Genomic DNA, 21242 nt, shown 5'->3' with positions numbered 1-21242 from the left:
GATACACATCATTTTTATATTGGAGTGGGTTAGTATTCTCTGCATCTAGAAGGAATAATTCTTCCGAGGTATGGGGTATAGAGAAATGCAGAGAAAGGATGGTGTGTGCATATCTCCAATATCTCCAAACATTTTGGAAGTAAAAAGAGGGACACAAATTTTTTTGGCACATAGCACAGCAAATTTTTTGACCACGCCCCTTTATGTGGTCACACCCCCTAATTATCATGTACATTTTACAAAATTTGGCAGGTTATATAAGTTTGAAAATATTTCTCCTTATCTAAGCTGTTTTTTTTTGTCTCAAAATTGTTACAAAGTATCTTAGTTGCAGAGAAAACAGGGACTTTCCAGTACAAATGAGGGACTGCATGTTCAGCTGTCAAAAGAGAGACTGTCCCTCCGAAAAAGGGACAGTTCGGAGGTATGGGTGTGTGTGTGTTCTAATAAATATGCATAAGCATCCAGTCTACACAATGCAAAGTGAAAATAATATATTGTAAATGGTGTTCTATAGCAAATAAAGCTGTTGTAAACAAATTAAAATGATGGCACTTTTTTTTTTAAATCACTGTAAAGATCATAATTTGTATGCTATGTCAAGTCATAATCCTCACAATTGGTGCAGCTTTCAAAGTACCTTTACATGAAATACTGGTTGTTCCAACATCGGTTCAGACAGGTCTTGTCAACATAATGACTTGGTTGTCAACAGGGCACGATGAGGATGATAATAGCATGCCTGTCTTTATGATATATGAGCTGGGACAGCCCAGTCCTAAGCAACAAAGATAATTTAATCCGAACAACAAGTCAAGACACGAATTTAAGGTGAACAACAAGATGCTGAATCTCAAGATTTATTTAGCAACATTGATTTATTGTATGGCACAAAAGGGATTAAATTTCTGCCCTTTTGCTGAAATGAGACAATTTAATGCTTATATTGATGTGCAGAAATTTATTAGAAAAATTGTTCTAAAAAAAAAAAACTTCAGATAAAAAAAAGAGAGATTGAATTCAGATGTTTCATTTGAGGATAATATTATGGAGTCAGATTTTAATGCACAGGAAATAGAAATTATTAAATTTACGGAGCAATGTCAGAAAGAAGGAGAAGTAAATTAAACAGAGAGAGAAGATAAAAATATTTCAATTATGCATAGTGGTTTAAAACCAAATTAAAATTTTCAACCAAATGTCCCCCCCAGGAAGTGGTATTCTAATGTATAGAAAAGCAGCAGAACAAGATTAAGCTAAGATTTTCTCTCATAGATCGTTGAATTACATATATACGGGTAACATTTCTTATAAGCAAAAAAAGGCGTTAAGTAAATTACAGAAAAATGACCAAATCTGTATAAAAAGGGCAGATAAAGGTGGCAAAGTGGTCATTTTAGATAAAAATTACTATATAAATATGGTTGAAGAGATCTTGAAAGATGAAAATACCTATGAATGCTTAAAGAAAAACCCATTAGACGCACATAAAAAAAGAAATGAAAGAAATGTTACTATATGCAAAAGAATGTGGGGTTTTAGATGAAACAGAAAACAATTTCATATAGCGTGAATATCCAGTTATGGCACATATATATGCATTACCAAAGGTGCACAAAGATGCGTTTAAACCACCCGGCAGACCGATAGTCTCCGGAATTGGGAGTTTGAGCGAATGTCTGAGTGAGTATTTTGACTGTTTCTTAAAAGAAATGGTGGTTACTATGCCAGCATATTTGAGAGATAGCCAAGATGCTATGCACAAAATCAGCACTTTAGCATAGAAAAAACAATATGTCTGGGTAACCTTGGATGTACAATCCTTGTATTCCCGAATAATTCATGTAGATGGGTTAAGGGCAGTGAATACATTTTTAAAAAAAATTTTGCAATCCGAAATACAAATTGATTTTTTGTTGGAAGCAATTGAATTTATTTTGTCACATAACCATGTCCTTTAATGGCCAAATATACCACCAGATAACAGGTACTGCTATGGGGACAAAATTTGCGCCCTCATATGCCGGCCTGTTTATGGCAATGTGGGAAGATGAGTACATCTTTGGGGCAGCCAATCCATATGATGATGACATAGTGGGATGGTATGGTTATATAGACGATGTCATCATGGTATGGAGTAGCCTGGAAGATGACCTGAGGGGATTTCTAAATTATGTGAATGAAAATCCCTATGATATTAAGTTTTCCATGCAACATCATGTTAACAATATTGATTTTCTTGATTTGACTTTTTATGTGGAAAATAATGTAGTGATGTCTAAATTGTACAGGAAAGAAATAGCTGGGAATACTATTCTGAGAAAAGACTCTTTTCACCACCTACAGTAAATTCTATCCCATATGCCCAACTAGTGAGAATATATCGGAACTGTACAGATGAGAGAGTTTTTTATCAACAGGCCAAAGATTAACTCAAAAAATTAAAATGTTTGGCATTGACAGTATAAATGAAAACAGTGGGGGCAATATAACCACTAAATTATTAAGACTAGAGTCAAATTAGATTTTTAAATTAGGGACAATTATACCTGAGGGAATAAACAGTCATTTTGAACTAAAACCCATTTCTTACATCATTATGGAGTTAATAATATTGTTTTTAATGTCTCATGAAATTTGGTAGTTTGGACTATTTATGAATTTGATAACACACTGATTTTTATGGAAGTAAATTATGTAATTTATAGAATAATAGGCACTCAAGCACTTTTATTATTATGCACCGATTTATTTTATTGCAACTATGGTAATCTTTTTAATGGTCATGTTCCGTATCTTGAGGATGGAAAATGATTTTTCTAGAATTCACTATGGGGAACTGTAGAGGCCAACAGCTCAGAATGGAATAGAATAGGTTATAAGCTAAGTGGTAAGAGTTAATGATGATAGCTATATGGGTAGCCCCGGAACCTGTATAAAACAAAATCACAGGTATTTAAGGGACATGACCAGTACCAGCCACACCTCCTCTGATGAAGCGCCCAATAGTGCGAAATGCGTCAGGAGGGTGTGGCTAATACAAGCTAGGCAGACTGGGGGGGGGGAGACAATGCACTGTGGTGTGTTTGTAAATGTGTGAATATGCAATTCTGCTGTGGTTAAAATGCACAAATACATTTTTAAGTGAGAATCTTTGCATGTCTTTAATTTATGTATTAAAGCTCTTACTATATAGATAGCATCTACCCCAAGCTAAGCCAAGCTATCGGCAAGAAGCCCCAGCAAAGTCCAATTGTTGAACAAAAGACGTGCTGCAGCGGTTACAATTTGCCAAAGAACACATTGGGGTATATTTATCAAATAGTGAAGTTAGAGATCGCCACAGGCCGATGGAGTGAAATTCCGCCACTCTCCATTCATTTCTATGGGATTTTGAAAGGTGTATTTATCAAAGGATAAACTTTCACTTTTACCCATTGATAAATACTCTTTTTATCGCCAACATCTTAGTTCCAGACCAACAAGATTGATGTTCTGGAGTGGCCAGCCCACTCAGATGACCTTAAAGGAACAGTTCAGTATAAAACCAAAAACTGGGTTAAAGGCTGTGCAAAATAATAAAAAAAAAGTTTCTAATATAGTTAGCCAAAAATGTAATCTATAAAAGCTGTGACTGGATGTCTAACATAAAAGAGCAGAACACTACTTCCTGCTTTTCAGCTCTCTAACTCTGAGTAAGTCAGCGACTTGAAAAGGGGGGGGGGGGCAACATGGGTCATAACATAACAGTAAGTTTGCAATTGATCCTTAGCATGCAGCTTAGATTCAAAAGCTAGTTATGACTCATGTGCCCCCCTTAAGTCACTGATTGGTTACTGCCTGGTAACCAATCAGTGGAAACCAAGGAAGTTGCAAAGCAAGAAGTAGTGTTCTGACTATTATGTAAGACATCCAGTCACTCCAGCCTTTATACATTACATTTTTGGCTAACTATATTAGAAACATTTTTATTTTGCATGGGCTATTTAGCCAGTTTTTATTTTCATACTGAACAATTCCTTTAATCCAAAAGAAAACTGATGCAAAACCATGAAATGCAAAAGAATTGTGGAATGTAACAGGTGCCAGAATTTGGTGGACTCCATACAACACAGATATGCAGCAGTTCTCAGAAACCCTGGTTATACAACTAAATATTAGTTCAGTGATTCAAAGGAAAGCAAAATCTTGAAACAGTTTTCCGTGAAACATTGAGTTTGTAAAGAAGAATGCAGACACTGCTATTTTTTGGAACAGCCTAATTTTCCCTTTTCTTCACTGTCTGTAAAGGAATAACACAAATATGATACAATTTTATTCATATTTTGATTTGGAATATAATGTGATTATAATCCTTGCTCCTTTTAATGACAACAAGGCTATTGTTATACTAAACTCTATAGTTAGTATAGATATCGGTATATATAATTTATATGAAGGTATGGCAGGGTGTGCGTACGGATGCCGGGTTTTTTATTTGGAGGGGTTGAACTTGATGGACTTTTTTCAACCTAATTTAACTATGAAACTATGTAACATTACAGGTCTGCAAAATTCAGACATAACCAAAACAACTATCAAGAAGAATCACAAGCAAAAAAAAAAAACACAAATGCAAAAGAAATACTTAAGTCTTATTAACAAAGCCTTGACATGTGCTACATAAAATAACCTCACATTATAAATTTAAGCCAAACTGAAGAAAACCAGCTAACAATTCAAAATACACTGCTCTGAACAACAACATATATTCACCTAAAACCTGAACAGAACACAGAACTAATGGTCTGATAAAAAATAAACATAACCACTAAAAACACATCATTCACATTGGTACAATGTTACCTTTACACATTTCAATGAACCTATGCTGTTAGGATAAAACAGTGGGGACCTACCTATAGGGATGACTTGTGCTGGCTTGCAACAGAAAAAACATACCATACTTCTCACATTTTACTGAGAAGGGGTTTTTGGTATTTGCCATGATATAAGGATGTTCACCAGTGCATTTCACATCACCAGATTCATGATACATTCTCTTCAACAACACGGAGTAGAGATAATGCAGTGAGGCAAGTAATCACCTAAGGATATTACAGATCTTCTTAAGGTGACGTGAAAAGACTGAGAACGTAAGAAGATAAGAGTGGATAGAATCAACATAAGCCAGTGTAGAAGGTGTTCTGCTAAGGAGAATCTATCATATCAAATTGTGGTAAAGGTTTGGGACTTGTAATCCACAATGTTTAGGACCTGGGGTTTTCCAGATAACAGATCTTTCCATGATTTGGATCTCCATACCTTAAATCTACTAGAAAATCATGTAAACAATAAAAAAAAACAATAAGTTTGTTTTACTACTGATAAGGATTGTTATATCTTAGTTTGGATCAAGTACAAAGTACTGTTTTATTATAACAGAGAAAAAGGAAATCATTTTTAAAAATTTGGATTATTTTGATAAAACGCAGTTTATGGCAGAAGGCCTTTCCACGACATTTTTCTGGATAACGGATTCCATACCTGTAGTTAGAAAAAAAGTGTACTTTTTATGCTTTGTTGGCACAGTTAGTGCAAAAATTATGTGAAACAGTGGTTACAAAAGAAGCTCAGGCAAAGTCACCAACAGTATTTGTTCAAAATTTGTCACACACTTTCCGTGTTATCACATTCATTTTATAAATAACACGTTGTTCATACCACATTTGCAAAGTAAAGTTTCCCCTTTCTTTTCCACATCAAAAGATACAGTGTGCCAAGCTTTAAGTTGCTATATACTGCCAATAAGTGCTGCATACCTTAGCACAGAGGAATGAAGGGTATTTACAAATGTTTAATATTAACTGTATACTTCTCAAAGGAAACTTTTATTACTTATGCCAGCTCCCAATTTGAGTTTTCTACAATAAATGTGCTTCATATAGTATAAAAAAAATCTTTAAATGTCCCTTTTATGCTCCGAAAGCTACTACGAATTTAAATCCGAAAATACTCCAGATAAAACCCTTTAACAATGGGAACATGTTTTTTACCTAGGATTCTCGATTATCCCGGGATGTTTATGCTGGTTTTTGTTCAATAATCTGATAAATTCGAGCATCAGGACGACAACTCGAAAAAGTTGAGTTTTCAGAGCATCAATTTTAAAAAATTGCACAATTCAAACTGAAACTCGATTATGTTGCACTGATATTTTCAAAAAATATTATTGGTAAATTTAGGGCATTCGGGTTTGGGAATTTGGTCAAATTTTTTTTTTAATAAGATGAGAAAAAAGTCAAGTTTAAGTAAATAACCCTCTTTTTTTGATCTAGAAAACCCGGAATCGGGAGATGGTATATGAACGATTACTTTGAGAAGCATACAGTTAAAATTAAACATTTGTAAGTACTCATCGTTCGTCTGTGTTTAGGTTTGCAGCACTTTTTAGAAGTATAGAGAGTTACAATCTTGGCACATGGTATGTTTTAGTGTGGAAAGGTAAGAGGTAACTTTACCTAGTAAATGTGTTATGGACAACATGTGTGATCTATAAAAGGAGTGTGAAAACACAGAAAAGGGTGTGACAAATTTTGAAAAAATAACATCTGTTGCTGTTTTTTTTTTCCTGCACTTCTTTTGTAAGCTTCACTTCTTTAGATTTTTGCACGCATTTCACCAGTTGGAGAATTGACTGAAATGGCAAATGGAAAGAACTACAAGGACTCTGTTTAATCTTTGATTCTGTTGGCACAGTTAGCAAGAATTGAAGAGCTTTCTGTGCCATTTCTGGCTCAGTAATACATGTGACATACAGAATATGGCCAAGTGTCTTTTCCAATTAAAAGTCACAAAGTAACCTTAGAATAGAATAACCCGAAAAAAAAACTCCAGCGTTCGTAATCAGCTTGTATTTGCAGTGGATAACTATAGCTAAACTAGTAATCTCATTCTATAGAAAATTATTCTTCATTGAAATATAATTTTGTTAGGTTTTCATACCTTCATTCAGCTTGAAATAATTTTAAAAATGCAGAGCTGCTGGTTGCAATTTTCATTTGCACTCATTTTTAATCTCAGCAGATGGCTGCTTAAAATGTGCTCAGAACTATTCAGGATGTAAACATACAAAATAAAATAAAATTGCTAAAACGGAGCCGACCCATGTGGTAAAGTTCTGTCAAGATAGGGACACTTTGAAATTGAGGGCTTTCATTGTTAATAAAACCTACAGTGAAATTTAGTTTTGTAATATTTTTAATTTAAAGCCAACATTAAGTCCTGCATAACATGTATATTACAAGGCACGAGTATATGTTAGAAGCAAAGTAGAATTAAGAACCTGAAAAATGCTGTTAGCAATCCCCATGCTTTAATACTTTACAGATTTGAAGGACAAGTAAACACCTAAAATCTTAATTGCCCCCCCCCAAAAGCCTCCAAGATTCTATACCTCCTACTCCGATGGCTATACACATATTGCTTCAAGCCACTGCAAGAACATTATTTCCCTTTGGTATTTTATAATGTCAAACACCAGTTCTTCTATGCACATTTTGGAAATACTGAGGTACAATACAGTGACCAAAATGATGCATTATAAGTAAGTCAGATGAAAATTGGTCAGATATCGATTCATCAAGTGTGAAAATGCCATTTGGCAAAGAACATATTAGCACATTAATGAGTTCCTCTAAATGGGTCTCCATAGACAGCCCTACAGAATGTATAATCCCACTTTGACACAGCATGTTAGTGGCCAAATAGTGTAAAGAAACCTTGTCAAAGGAGCAGATTTTACAGCATATCCCTAGCTTTCGGGATGAATAAAATGCATTGTTTTGTCCTTATACAGTCAAGTCCCTGAACATTTCCATTCTATGATCTGATTGGATATTGCCCATTTATTTTGCTATTTATCTTGCTTTTATTCTAAAAAAAAAAAAAAAAGATAGTCCTAGACAAGAGTTAGTCAAAATGGACCTTCGGATCTAGATTTAAGAAACTTTTAAAACAACCTTCTTCAACTAAGTATATTTGCAGTAAATATATACTTCAAAAATATATTCTGCCTCTGCCTCTTTCTACAAAAAAATATCTGTAACATTTCAGATTACTTACAGTGTGTAACTCCAGCTAAAGTCTGATAAAAGGTTGGAGTGTCACTATCATCTGTAAGGGTAACAAACACTCCTCCAGAGAGCAACCATCGAGAAAACGTGAAAGCATCCTTATTCTGCAGAAGCCAATTTCGAAATTTCTCATAGTTCACCTTTTCACCCTGAAAAGTTCAAATGAAAATGTGTTATGGGACAAAGTCACATTTAAAAATAATGATTATGCAGACTTTGTATGTGAACATGGTGCATTTAATATTATTTGTTTTAGCAACAATGTTATACTTGTGGCATATAGTAAATTGTAATTCTGGATACTGCCAGTGGTTTTCATTTAGTTTCCATCTTTGAAGTGGAAACCTGAAGAAAATTAAGATAGGAATGTGTCACAGATATTTGAGCAACTGTTTGTTTTCTACAATGGCACACAGGGCTTTTGTTAGAGGGGACCTGTCACCCAGACATAAAAGATGTATAATAAACGTCATTGTCAAATTAAACATGAAACCCAATTATTTTATTTTAATTAAAACATCCATACCTGTTATGAAGACATTTAAAAATCTCAGCAGTCAATCATTGACAGCAGACAGCTACTTTCACTTTCCTTTCCACATTTCCTAGATGCCACTGCACTCCCCTAATTCCCCATCCCTCCTCACTGTCTTATTGTGCATGATGGGTGTAGGCAATGGTCCCCCATTCCGGGAACATAAACAAGATTTTGGGGTGATACGAACCTTGCCTTTACAAAGGTGTCCACAAAATGGCTGCTGCTTGCTTGAGGGCAGCAAAGGTTTAAATAATATATATAGTTACGTAAAGTTTATTTTGCTTAACGAACACAATAGAAAATACGTTTGAATTATTTCTTAGGGTGAAAGGCAGTGTCTGACTGGCCGACTAGGATACCAGGAAAACTCCTGGTGGGCCCAGGTGTCAGTGGGCCCTCCTGCTTCTAAGCATTTAGCTTATTTCATGGTCATTCCCTATTTCGTTATGGGGAAAAATGCTTAATAATGGAAGAATATAGTAAGTAGATATAAAAGACTAGGAGAATAAAGAAGTTAAGTGAGGAGAGGAGGAGGAATAATAGTTTGGAAAGTAAGGTTTTCTGGTGGGCCCCTGGCAACCCAGTCCAACAGTGGTGAAATTACCCCTTTAAATGTAATTTCATGCAGGTGGCAAATGCACTGTATTATAAAAAAAACCACAACCTTCCCTTGTAAAATAAAATGGATAAAATGCACACTCCAAAACTTTATTCAAAAACAAAAATTACTGTGTGACTCATAAGTTAAAAACCAAAACAAACCTGGATCGAACTTTATGGTTACCAATATCATGGGCGCATCCAGATGCAAATACAATAAAGGAGGAGGTCCATGTTGAGGGGGACACTATGCTCCACTCTCCGGGTATCGCCAGTCAAAGGCTTTTTCAGCAGCCTCACCTGGGACCTCCTCCTGACTGCACTCTATGGACTTAAACCGGTAGTTATATAGTGGCTATTTTAAATTGAGGGACTTGTACTTCTGAATTGATGTGGGGATTTTCAGTGAATATGGTCAAATCAGATTCTTGACATTGTATTTGCATCTGGATGTACACAGGAGATTGGGAACCATAAGGTACCGATCCCGGTTTGTTTATCAGGGATTTATTTTGTTTAAGCTGGTCATGTTCGGGATGTTTTTAAATGTGTTTAACTTATGAGTCAGATTCACATGCAGTTTGTTTTTGAATTTGGAATAAAGTTTTGCTATTGGAATTAGGAGTGTGCATTTTTACAGGGTCTGGTGCAGCATCCATGTTATGTTACAGGGGGTGTTGTGGTTGGGGTCGTGTTCCTGATTGCACCTCCAACTTATTAGGATAATATTGGTGCTGTGTGAATACAACTATGTTGCAAAATGCCCTGTATACCATTGTCCTTGTAAAATCAACCCACTAGGTTTAGGAATTATGTTAGATTCCCTTTCAACTTTGAAAATGGATTTTTTAAACTATCCCTAGTTTATAGTCTGTGCTGGCCCTGGCCAATGAGGCAGTCCCAACTTTGATGACTACAACACTGTCTTCTCTCTGCAGCAGGACCCAATCAGAAACATTGTACAAGAAGGGTAAGTGCAAATAATAACCAGTCCTATATTTTAGGGTGCCAGGGGCTACAACTAGATATACAACCCCTTTAACGTTAATACTGATCTGTAAATGTTTTATTAATTGCCAGGGTATTCGATTACATGACAAAGCACAGAGCATTCACTAAATTGTTCACAATGTGCTGAAATTGTGTGGACTCCAACAACAATGAGCTTGTGGGTCATTCTTTCTAGGTTGTGAATGGGACATATATGTACAAGAAGGCATTTAAGAGTTTCAAGGTTGGATAGCAGGAAACAAACAAATCCATGTATACATAGCTTTAATGCTGGTATTAGTGACAGTGCTACTTGAGCTCCACTCGTGCTCAACAGACAGTCTTGGGGTATACTGCTTCATGTGATCCTCCAAAATATTTTTCCACAAAGGTTTCATGTTTGTAATGAAAACATGGCAGAACAACAGTCTATGGCATTAACTAAAGTTTTTGCATAAAATTCTATATAAATAGTCAATTGAAAGGTTTATCCTATTTATAAATGGTATAGAATTTAATCTATGATATGAACTGTAACACTGTCTGCGTAATTCCCCTTTGGGTTCATCTTTAAAGTCCTGAAGTACAGATCAGTGTCATGACTCATCTCTCTAGGTTTGTGGGCAATAATATTAAAGTATAACAAACAAGGGAAAGTTGTGCTCACCACTATTTTTTAAAACCATTAGGCGGGGGTGCAATGAGGCTGTGACCACAAAATACATATAGTCAAATACAAGAGTCCTCTGCACTCAACCCATTATCAATATATTTAAGACAGCGACATTTTGTGCATACTGCTACTAAAAAATGCCTTACCCTTTAAACAAAACAGGGATTGTTTGTCCATATATTGCAATATATTTAAACTGGCCAACTACGTCAAAGTCATCCCATATCTGGCCAGTCCTATGCTCAATTTTATCTGATTCATTAAGAATTCTATTGCTTCATTATACATTTTACAAAGGGACTAGGTATTACCTGCAAGGTCAAATCTGACAGAACAAATTGAGGCTGATGCAAAGGTACTTGACCGAGTATGGAGGTCAAAGAAGCATGCAGTTTAGATACTAATGGCAAATGATTATTAGCTGAAACTAGAAATGTTATTAAAGGAGAATTCAACACTTAACTAAAAAAAGCCCTATCGCCCTACCCTACGTAGACCCCCCCTCCTCCCCCCAGCCTAGCTGCCCCCCCCATAACTTTTTACTTACCCCTCGGTGTAGATTCAGATCGCAGTTCACCGCAGCATCTTCCGGGTCCTCGGTAATCTGAGACTGAGACCGGCGAATTGGCGCATGCGCAGTTGGAGCAATTTACCTATTTGTGTCAACTGCACATGCACCGAAATGGACAGAAATTGCCAAAGCGCCGGAAGAAGACTGTGGTGAACTGCACTCCCTGAATGTACGTACACCATGGGGTAAGTAAAAAGTTAGGGGCATTTACCGGGGGGGGGGGTCTACGTAGGGTAGGGTTTTTTTAGTTAAGGGTTGAATTCTCCGTTAAGTAAACAACTGCTGCTTGTTAAATATAGTCTTAAAAGGTATTTCAATGTTTTCATAATTATAAAAAAATATTTATTAAAATACATATCAATTAAATTACACAAAAAAAAAAACGAGTAAAAATTATATTTAGGGGGATTTTTACTAAAACTCGACTTTTTACTCACTTTACGACTAAACTCCCAAACGCGAATGTCCTTAATATATCAATAATTATTCTCAATAAAATCGGTGTTGCGATAAAATCGTTAATTTGAATCATGTGACTTTTTCAAATTGGTGCTCCGAAAATTCTAATTTATTGAGTTGTCGCCCGAAAAACTCAAATTTATCAGATTATTGAATGAAAACCAGAGCAAACTGCCCAAAACTATCGAGAACCCTGAAGATAAAAAAAACATGTTCCAATTGTTAAAAGGACCATCTGCTATTGATTTCTACATGATTTTGACAGGTTTTAGCAGCAACGTAGCATTTAAAAAAAGAAAAATTGAAATAAATAAACGCTCCTTGGTACATATGAGAATACCACTGAGTAGTAAAAATCCATGTCCCACTGCAACTCCTTCAGTTACACTAAGTTGGAAGAACAATAGTCTGGCTGAAAGAAATACCATCCTGAAGTATTTGAAAGCACAGGATCTGGCAAAATGACCCCAGATGGCTGTCTACACACCAATATTAGAACGAAAAAAATATACTTGTTGGTTCAGAAATAAAATTTTATATGGTAGAGTGAATTATTTGTGTAAACAATGTAATTTAGAAATAAAAACTACACTATAAAAATCATGACAGTATTCCTTTAAGTTAAAAGTACACATGTAAAGACGATAGGACAGGTTAATCAAATACTTTCTTGATAACCCCCCAAAAGTGATTTCATTTCTTTAGTCGCTGCATCAGTATACAATGTTGGCACAGCTTTGTCCTGTTGTTTACAAGAAACTCTAAATACAAAATAGTAGCAGTTAAGAAACGTACCTCAGCAAAACATTTCTTAAGTGACAAAGGAACTTCTCCATCCACCATGCACAGCATACTCTCCATTTCCTCTCGTACAACACAGCTACCAGATTCATTTGAAAAGAGGCTAAAAATGTCTGGAAAAAAGTGTTAATGTAATATATTAATGTTGGAAACCTGCCTAACACACACAGACAAAAACAAACCATATTTTCTTTTATTAATTTCTAATGTAAAAGCTGAGGAAGCTTCCTGATTTGCAAAACAGTGACTGATCAATAATGGAAACTGTGCAACTCTACTGAATCCTGTTGAAAAGTAGAAATCTACACACTAAGTGCTAAATTGGAGAGGCCCAGGAAACTACAAAGTTGCACAAACCTTTTGAGAAATATCTAGGATTATTACAAAATACTTTTGTACGCAGCAGAGGTACATCTGTGTCCTATCAATTTAGGATTCTATTCTTCAGAATGTCTGGTATGAAGAGAAAACAACTTTGCCAATGTGGACTTGGTAGTTTGGTGCTATGGGAAACACCTTTTAATTTCAATAAGGCAAGCAGGGTACTGCAGCACAGACTACAAGGCCTTGGTTTTTATCAGTACAATTTTACACAAAAAGTATAGGTATACCAGATGATCTTTTTGTAGCTGAAAACAATCTAAATAACTAATTTGTTAGGATACTGCCTTCTAATCCTTTGCAAATTCAAACTACAGTTGCTCTATGCAATCCAGTTGCCAACACTAACGAAAATATTTCACATAACAGTAGTTGTTAGAAGCTCTTACATTTAGCCTTCTCTTCATCTCGACCTCTTGTTAGAAGGACAAGTCCCACTATTAGGTTGTTGAAATGTAACCCTTTGGAGGTTCCACCAAATGAGCAGTAGATAACCTAAAAAAAGAACAAAGAATAGTGGTTATTGCAGATTGCAAGATCTTAACATTACAGCACTGTAAATAAGCTTATATAAATAATGCTTGCAGAGCTGATAGCAAAAGGTGTTCTTGGTAATATCATACCATATATTTATTCTCTTAAATAGACCATCTTTATTTTTGCTCATCCTTCCACCACACCCCATTCCAAGTAGCCTTACTTTTTAAATTACAGGTGTAGGGACCTATTATCCAGAATGCTCAAGACTTGGATTTTTCCGGATAAGGGATCTTTCCATAATTTAGAAATAGCTTAAGACTACAGGAACTAAAAATAATTTACACATTAATCAAATCCAACAGGCTTGTAATTATAGTTTAGTTTGAATAACATACAGCTGCTGACCAGGCTCAACTTTGGAGTCTCCATGATTTAAAAAAGAAACATATGAATGATACACAGGATTAGTTTTTCAAACAACAGAGATATAGACATCTGTTCCCAAACCACTGTGCTAAAGACAGCCAGCCAGCAATTTACATTAGGCACAGCATCTGATCACATACACACAGTGTAAGTGTTCTCACAAGTAGTACACGAACATTACTGTTCACTTGCATACAAACATAGATTATAGGCAGTCCCCGGGTTATGTATGAGTAGTGGAGTACCGAAGGGCTCTGTACTAGGTCCCTTGCTTTTCAACTTGTTTATTAATGACCTGGAGGTGGGCATTGAAAGTACTGTTTCTATCTTTGCAGATGATACTAAATTGTGCAGAATTATAGGTTCCATGCAGGATGCTGCCACTTTGCAGTGTGATTTGTCTAAGTTGGAAAATTGGGCAGCAAACTGGAAAATGAGGATCAATGTTGATAAATGCAAGGTTATGGACTTTGGCAAAAATAATATAAATGCAAGTTATACACATTAATGGTAGTGTGTTGGGAGTTTCCTTAAATGAGAAGGATCTAGGGGTTTTTGTAGATAACAAGTTGCTAATTCTGGGCAGTGTCATTCTGTGGCTACTAAAGCAAATAAAGTTCTGTCTTGCATAAAAAAGGGCAGCAACTCAAGGGATGAAAACATAATTATGCCTCTTTATAGGTCGCTGGTGAGGCCTCACCTGGAGTATGCAGTGCAGTTTTGGACTCCAGTCCTTAAGAGGGATATAAATGAGCTGGAGAGAGAGTGCAGAGACGTGCAACTAAACTGGTTAGAGGGATGGAAGACTTAAATTATGAGGGTAGACTGTCAAGGTTGGGGTTGCTTTCTCTGGAAAAAAGGCGCTTGTGAGGGGACATGATTACACTTTACAAGTACATTAGAGGACATTATAGACAAATGGCAGGGGACCTTTTTACCCATAAAGATAATCACCACACCAGAGGCCACCCCTTCAGACTAGAAGAAAAGAACTTTCATTTGAAGCAACGTAGGGGGTTCTTCACAGTCAGGACAGTGAGGTTGTGGAATGCACTGCCGGGTGATGTTGTGATGGCTGATTCAGTTAATGCCTTTAAGAATGGCTTGGATGATTTTTTGGACAGACAATATAAAAGGCTATTGTGATACTAAGTTATATATTTGGAATAGGTATGGGTATATATAATTTATGTGGAAGTAGGGAGAGGTGTGTGTATGGATGCTGGGTTTTCATTTGGAGGGGTTGAACTTGATGGACTTTGTCTTTTTTCAACCCAATTTAACTATGTAACTATGTATGTAACTATGACTATTATGTTACACACACACAATCACTCCAGCATTTATACATTACATTTGCCTAATTAACTATATTAGAAACTTTTTTTATTTTGCACAGCCTATCTATTTCCCCAGTTTTTATTTTTATACTGAACAATTCAACTGCAACTTAGATAGATGTTTGTCGTAACATAGTATTTATTTTAACCTTTCTGTGCATATGTATTTTTACCTTTCTGTGCTCTGCAGTAGACAACACATGCCAGAGGGGATTGGGGCAGGTGGTTTAATAAAGCTAAATGCTAATAAAGGTCAATCAAACCACATTACGTTACTGTAATAGTCTTCGTATGTAAGTATGAGGTGTATGTAAGTCGGGTTTATGTAACCCGAGGACTCCCTGTACTAGGTCTCAATGGTAATCTTTAATCATAAGGGGCAGTTTTTTACTATACCAGGTTTCAGAAGCAGCATCTAAACATTACAGCTTATCACAGGGATTCTATTATTCTTACTGGGTCTATAAACATTCCAGGTTTAAATGAATTGTTCAGTATTAAAATAAAAACTGGGTAAATAGATAAAAAATGTTTTCAATACAGTTAGCCAAAAATGTATTTTATAAAGGCTGGAGTGACTGGATGTCTAACATAATAGCCACAACACTACTTCCTGCTTTGCAGCTCTCTTGGTTTCCACTGATTGATTGGTTTCCACTGATTATTGATGGTTACCAGGCAGTAACCAATCAGTGACTTGGGGGGGGGGGTACATGGGTCATAAAGGTTTGCTTTTGAAACTGAGCTGCATGATAGGGATAAATTGCAAACTCACTGAACAGTTATGTCCCATGTGGCCCCCCTTCAAATATCTGACTAACTAGAGTTAGAGAGCTGGAAAGCAGGAAGTTGGGTTCTGTTATTTTAGATATCTGCTCACTCCAGCTGCTATAGATATATACATTTTTGACTAATTAAATATATTAGAAACAATTTGTATTTTGCACAACCTATTTACCCAGTTTTTATTTTTATACTGAACTGTTCCTTTAACAATATATAAATAATAAAAGTAGCTACTATATGCAAAAATAAACTTTATTCAACATTTCTATAGTCTGTTCACCACCACAGAGAGGATAGTTAACGGTTACTTCTATAGAAGGACCAATGTAGATGAAACAGAGAACAAGGAGAAATACATATGGTTTGGTCAAAAGCATCCTCACGAAAGTGCTGTGCCTCAGTTACATTTCCATGGACACTGGCAGCAATGAGAAACCATTTTAAAAGCTCCTTAGTGTTAATATTTAGACATATTTTTATTGTTATTTAAGAGTAAGAAAAAAAAATGTCAGGATCTTTAAACCCAAATAAAATGCTGCAACACATTTACCATTTCTTTACTACATGAACACAGCCATTTAAATGAGAAACACTGAGGTTTTCAACCTCTAAACTGCATTTAAGCGTCTTACCTCAGCAACCTTTGGGGGGACCCCATCACCTAGGACTTCCCTTATAAAACACTGCTGATTCATGTAGTAGGAAGGACCTCCACAAGTTCTCTTGAAGGCATCTTTCAGCCTTTTCAGTTCAACGTCAGTCACTGCATTTTAAAAGCAAAAGACATTATTAGCATAACACGTTATTCTAAATACAAAAACCAGGGTGCAATATCTTGCGTTAACACAATCAAAACAGCACTACACAATAGAATGATCATTAACAAAAAATGTAATGCAGTTTAATTGTTTGTATAATGCATTCCTCATGCGGCAGCAACTTTAAAAAAATGTGGATTTATTTAGGTCACAGGTCCCCTTTAACTGTAAGCAGAAACAGAGTATAACTTTGGCTACCTTATAAACACTGGGAAAATTTGCAAAATCTCTAATCTATAGCTACCAATCAGCCAGCTGCAAGGAATTTGCCCAGTGTTTATAAATGACCCCCACTGTGTGCTGCATTTGTATAACCACTATGCCTGTGTGGGTATTCTAGTTATCCATTCTCCGAAAAACATAGTGGCAGGTTAACAGACTCCTTATTTAAATGGAAAACATCTGTATTATAAAAATCGAAATTACTGAACTTTAATGTTCCCTCAATACTTTTACTGGATTAGAAGATATTTTGTCTGATAGTTTAGGATACATGTGAGTGCATCAACCCAATTTTCCCCTGCTGCAAATAACTAAAGTAATGCCATTGTCTGTTTATATCAAAATATGGATAACACAATAAAGAGGCATTGTGGTTGAAGGCTACCCTTTGTTAGCCCATGTTGGAACCTCCTTGACATCAGCAGTCAAAAACAAGCAGAGGTCAGGGAGATTACTCTTTTTTTAAACACTCCATCACTTCAGTGAAATCCCAACTAGCACTATTTAGCAGATATACAGGTGCTGGGGGATGAACTTACATGTAAATGAGCTGTATACTACATTTGTTCTTATTTGCTGCAGACAGATTCTTTTAAGATGTAAATGACTCCAGGTCAGAGTTTTTTCTCTACCATTTTAACAAAAGATGCATTACACAACTTTTTGACTATTGTTGCATTCTGACATTGTGCTATTATAATTTGACATGCCCATTTGGCACTGTATACAGCCATTATATGGAATGAATAGATAGCTATTACATTTTCAGCAGCACCCTCTTCCTTTTAGACCCAATAAATATATGCTTAAGTGTCTCTAACTCTGCATGAAGCCAAACGCAGTTAAGAAAACTATTTCCTGTATCACTTGAGAGAAGTATCTTTTTATAACTTCACACAAAAGCACGTTGCCAAAGCTTTGCAAAGCTCTAGGTAGACATTTCTCATTTCCACAATGATGCAAATAGATGCCATTAAAAAGGTGGGAGCTATAACCCTTCCTTTATAATAGCACTTTGGTGTAAACCTATGAAATAGCTCCACACAACTACAAAAGCAACGTAACTCCTTTACAGCAGTCAAGCGGAAACTGAGAGACTTGAACCTGTCATACGCAATGCTGTACCCAGCAAAGCTCAAAATAATGGATACCAACAGATCACATTTTTTCTTTTCACCTGAAGAAGCGATGGAATGGATTGAATCCAGACCCAGACAAGATCCGCGTGCTTGATTTGGCATTAATACTCTACAAGGGGTGGGAACCCTGTGACGGTATATGTATCACCCCTGTCTTAAAGCACCATGTGTACTAATTGCCCACCTTTGCCACTTAAAGGTTCATGGACACTTTTTCAGTACCTCCACGCTTGTAATGTTTTAAGTATTCAAGGCACCAGGACGATACCTATAAGTAGTTTATATTGGACGTGATCGGACTCAACAAGAGGATGTACATCTAGTACTGGGCTGATCTTTGCAATACGTCTTTATAATGTCAGGATTAGCATCCAAACTCTTTGGACTCTATTGCTATTTACTTTAGTATATACTACTTATACCGATTGGCATTAGGGTTCACTGCTATGCCGTCTCTTTGGGTTTGCTTCCCCCACGCTCCCTTCCCTGGGGCGTTTTCCCTTGCCAGTCATTTCCCTTATTCTTCCTAGGTCACGGAGCAATGCTCTATTACTGAAAGTTTGTTAAAGTCTTCCTAGTTAGTGGCAATCACATTTCCCTGTTTATCCAGTTATGGGTATAAGGCCCACCCACTTGGGGAGGGTTGGGCAGGGTGGGAGGGTTTTTTGGGTATTGTACTACTGTGTGTTAACTGCTTTCTCTTCTACTACTCTCTCTTCCCCTTTTTCTATACTTTCTCTTTTTAGACATGTAGCGTATGGAGATATGATATTACGACCAAGCGGGGGCATCTGGAGGCTACTGGGCGAACACCCATTTGGTAAGACAACTTCACAAAAAACCTTTCTTCCAAATGGCTGACGTCAAAATTATTTCATGGAACGTCAGGGGCTTAAATGACAAAATAAAAAGGGCCTTGGTCTTTAATTACCTGAAAACTTACAATCCACATATCTTATTATTACAAGAAACACATTTAACAGGTCAAAAAGTCCTTGCTCTGAAAAAACCCTGGGTCGCACACGCATATCATTCTACCTACTCCACCTACAGCAGAGGTACCTCAATTCTTATCAGGAAAGGCCTTTCTTTTCAGTTGGGAGGGCTGCGCACTGACAGATCTGGCAGATTTCAAATAATTCATGGCTTGATATCAGGTTTTCCCCTTACAATAGTCAATTTGTATATCCCACCTCCATTTTCTGAAACCATTTTGCACGATGTGTCTTCTGCTCTTGCACAGTTGCCCCCATCCCCCATATGTATAGCCGGTGACTTTAACACGTACTTAGACCCATCTATGGATAAGCTTACTCCCTCACATACCTCCCCCTCAAAACTGATTGATTGGCTTCAGGCTTTCAATCTAACAGATGTCTGGCGTTGGAAACATCCCAACGGTAGAGAATTCTCTTGTTATTCGGCCACACACCGCACATTTTCCCGCATAGATCTAATCTTAACCTCGGCTGATCTTCTTACTAAAGTAAGGGAAGTCAAATTTCTCCCTCATGCAATATCAGATCACGCACCTGTTTATTTATCAATACAAATCCATCCATCAATCCAGAGCAAACAATGGAGACTCTCTCCAATATGGCTCAAAAACCAAACAATCATTGACGATTCTACTGTGGCTTTACAGAATTACTGGGATGTAAACTCAGGATCTGCAAACCCAAGTACCACCTGGGAGGCTAGCAAAGCAGTGTTGCGGGGGGTCTTAATAGCAACAATTAATAAAGCTCGTAATATTACTAAAGATCACTTAACTACTCTTGAACTCAGTTTGTCACAAGCCGAACAGGATTTTACAGTTGACCCTTCTCCTGCAAATCATGCTACCTTTATCATGGCCCTTAGACAAGTTGAATTACACAGGCTGAACCTTACAAAAAAACAGCTTTTATACTCTACTAGTAGAGCTTTTGCCTTCGGAGACAAAAATGGCAAACCTCTGGCTTTTTTAACCAAAACAATGGACCAATCCACGGCTATTCCCAAAATAATTAATACACAGGGTTTGGCCATTTCGTTTCCTTCTGAAATTGCAGAAGAATTTAAATCTTACTACGCAGACTTATATACATCCAAAGCGCTCTACACCAACGAAGACCTACACACCTATCTAAACGATATCACCCTTCCTCATCTATCCCAACACCAAACGAAATATCTAGACAACCAAATTTCGCAATTGGAGATAGCAGAGGCGATAATGGCTATGTCTACAGGGAAATCTCCGGGTCCGGATGGATTCGGAATTGAATGGTATAGACTTCATATTAAACAACTAGTCCCCAAACTCCTAGAAACATTCATGCACGCATATGAAAATTTTGAACTTCCCCCTTCATTCTCAGAAGCAACTATTATTGTGTTGCCCAAACCAGGTAAGGATAGCACTAAATGTGCCTCCTATAGACCAATATCACTGTTAAATTCCGAAGTTAAAATATTAGCAAAAATCCTAGCAAGGCGACTAATTAAAACTATAACTTCTCTGATACATGTAGACCAATCTGGCTTTATACCATCCAAATCAACAGCAATTAACATACGCAGACTATATTTTAACCTACAAGCGTCACATGACAACGGGGAAACCGGGGTAGTAGTATCCCTAGACACAGCCAAAGCATTCGATTCTGTTGAATGGCCATATCTATGGGAAGTACTAACAAGATTCGGTATTGGCCCAGGCTTTATTAAATGGGTTCGCCTGATGTACAGTAAACCCACAGCTAGGCTTAAAGTAAATGATGTCCTATCCACTCCCTTCAACCTATCTAGAGGAACCAGACAGGGTTGCCCTCTTTCTCCCTTACTTTTTGCGTTGGCAATAGAACCCATGGCCATTGTAATTAGACGGAACCCTCGGATTCAGGGCCTATTATACAAAGG

General features: G+C 36.7%; 1 protein-coding gene across 2 annotated transcripts in view; it reads right to left on the bottom strand.

The window, feature by feature from the left end:
- The window catches only part of usp32.S (ubiquitin specific peptidase 32 S homeolog), a 101437-nt gene that overhangs the window by 52805 nt on the left and 27390 nt on the right, over positions 1-21242 (bottom strand). For both annotated transcript variants that reach the window (XM_018249615.2, XM_018249617.2), the window contains exons 2-5: positions 16792-16922; positions 13517-13622; positions 12741-12859; positions 8104-8263 (exon numbers count right to left, since the gene is read on the bottom strand). In XM_018249615.2, the coding sequence (XP_018105104.1) occupies positions 8104-8263; positions 12741-12859; positions 13517-13622; positions 16792-16922 (516 nt within the window). The remainder of the gene's footprint in view (positions 1-8103; positions 8264-12740; positions 12860-13516; positions 13623-16791; positions 16923-21242) is intronic.

The sequence above is a fragment of the Xenopus laevis genome, chromosome 2S (genome assembly GCF_017654675.1).
Source record: "Xenopus laevis strain J_2021 chromosome 2S, Xenopus_laevis_v10.1, whole genome shotgun sequence".
NCBI classification, from domain to species: domain Eukaryota; kingdom Metazoa; phylum Chordata; class Amphibia; order Anura; family Pipidae; genus Xenopus; species Xenopus laevis.
This window is presented reverse-complemented; position numbering and strand designations above follow the sequence as displayed.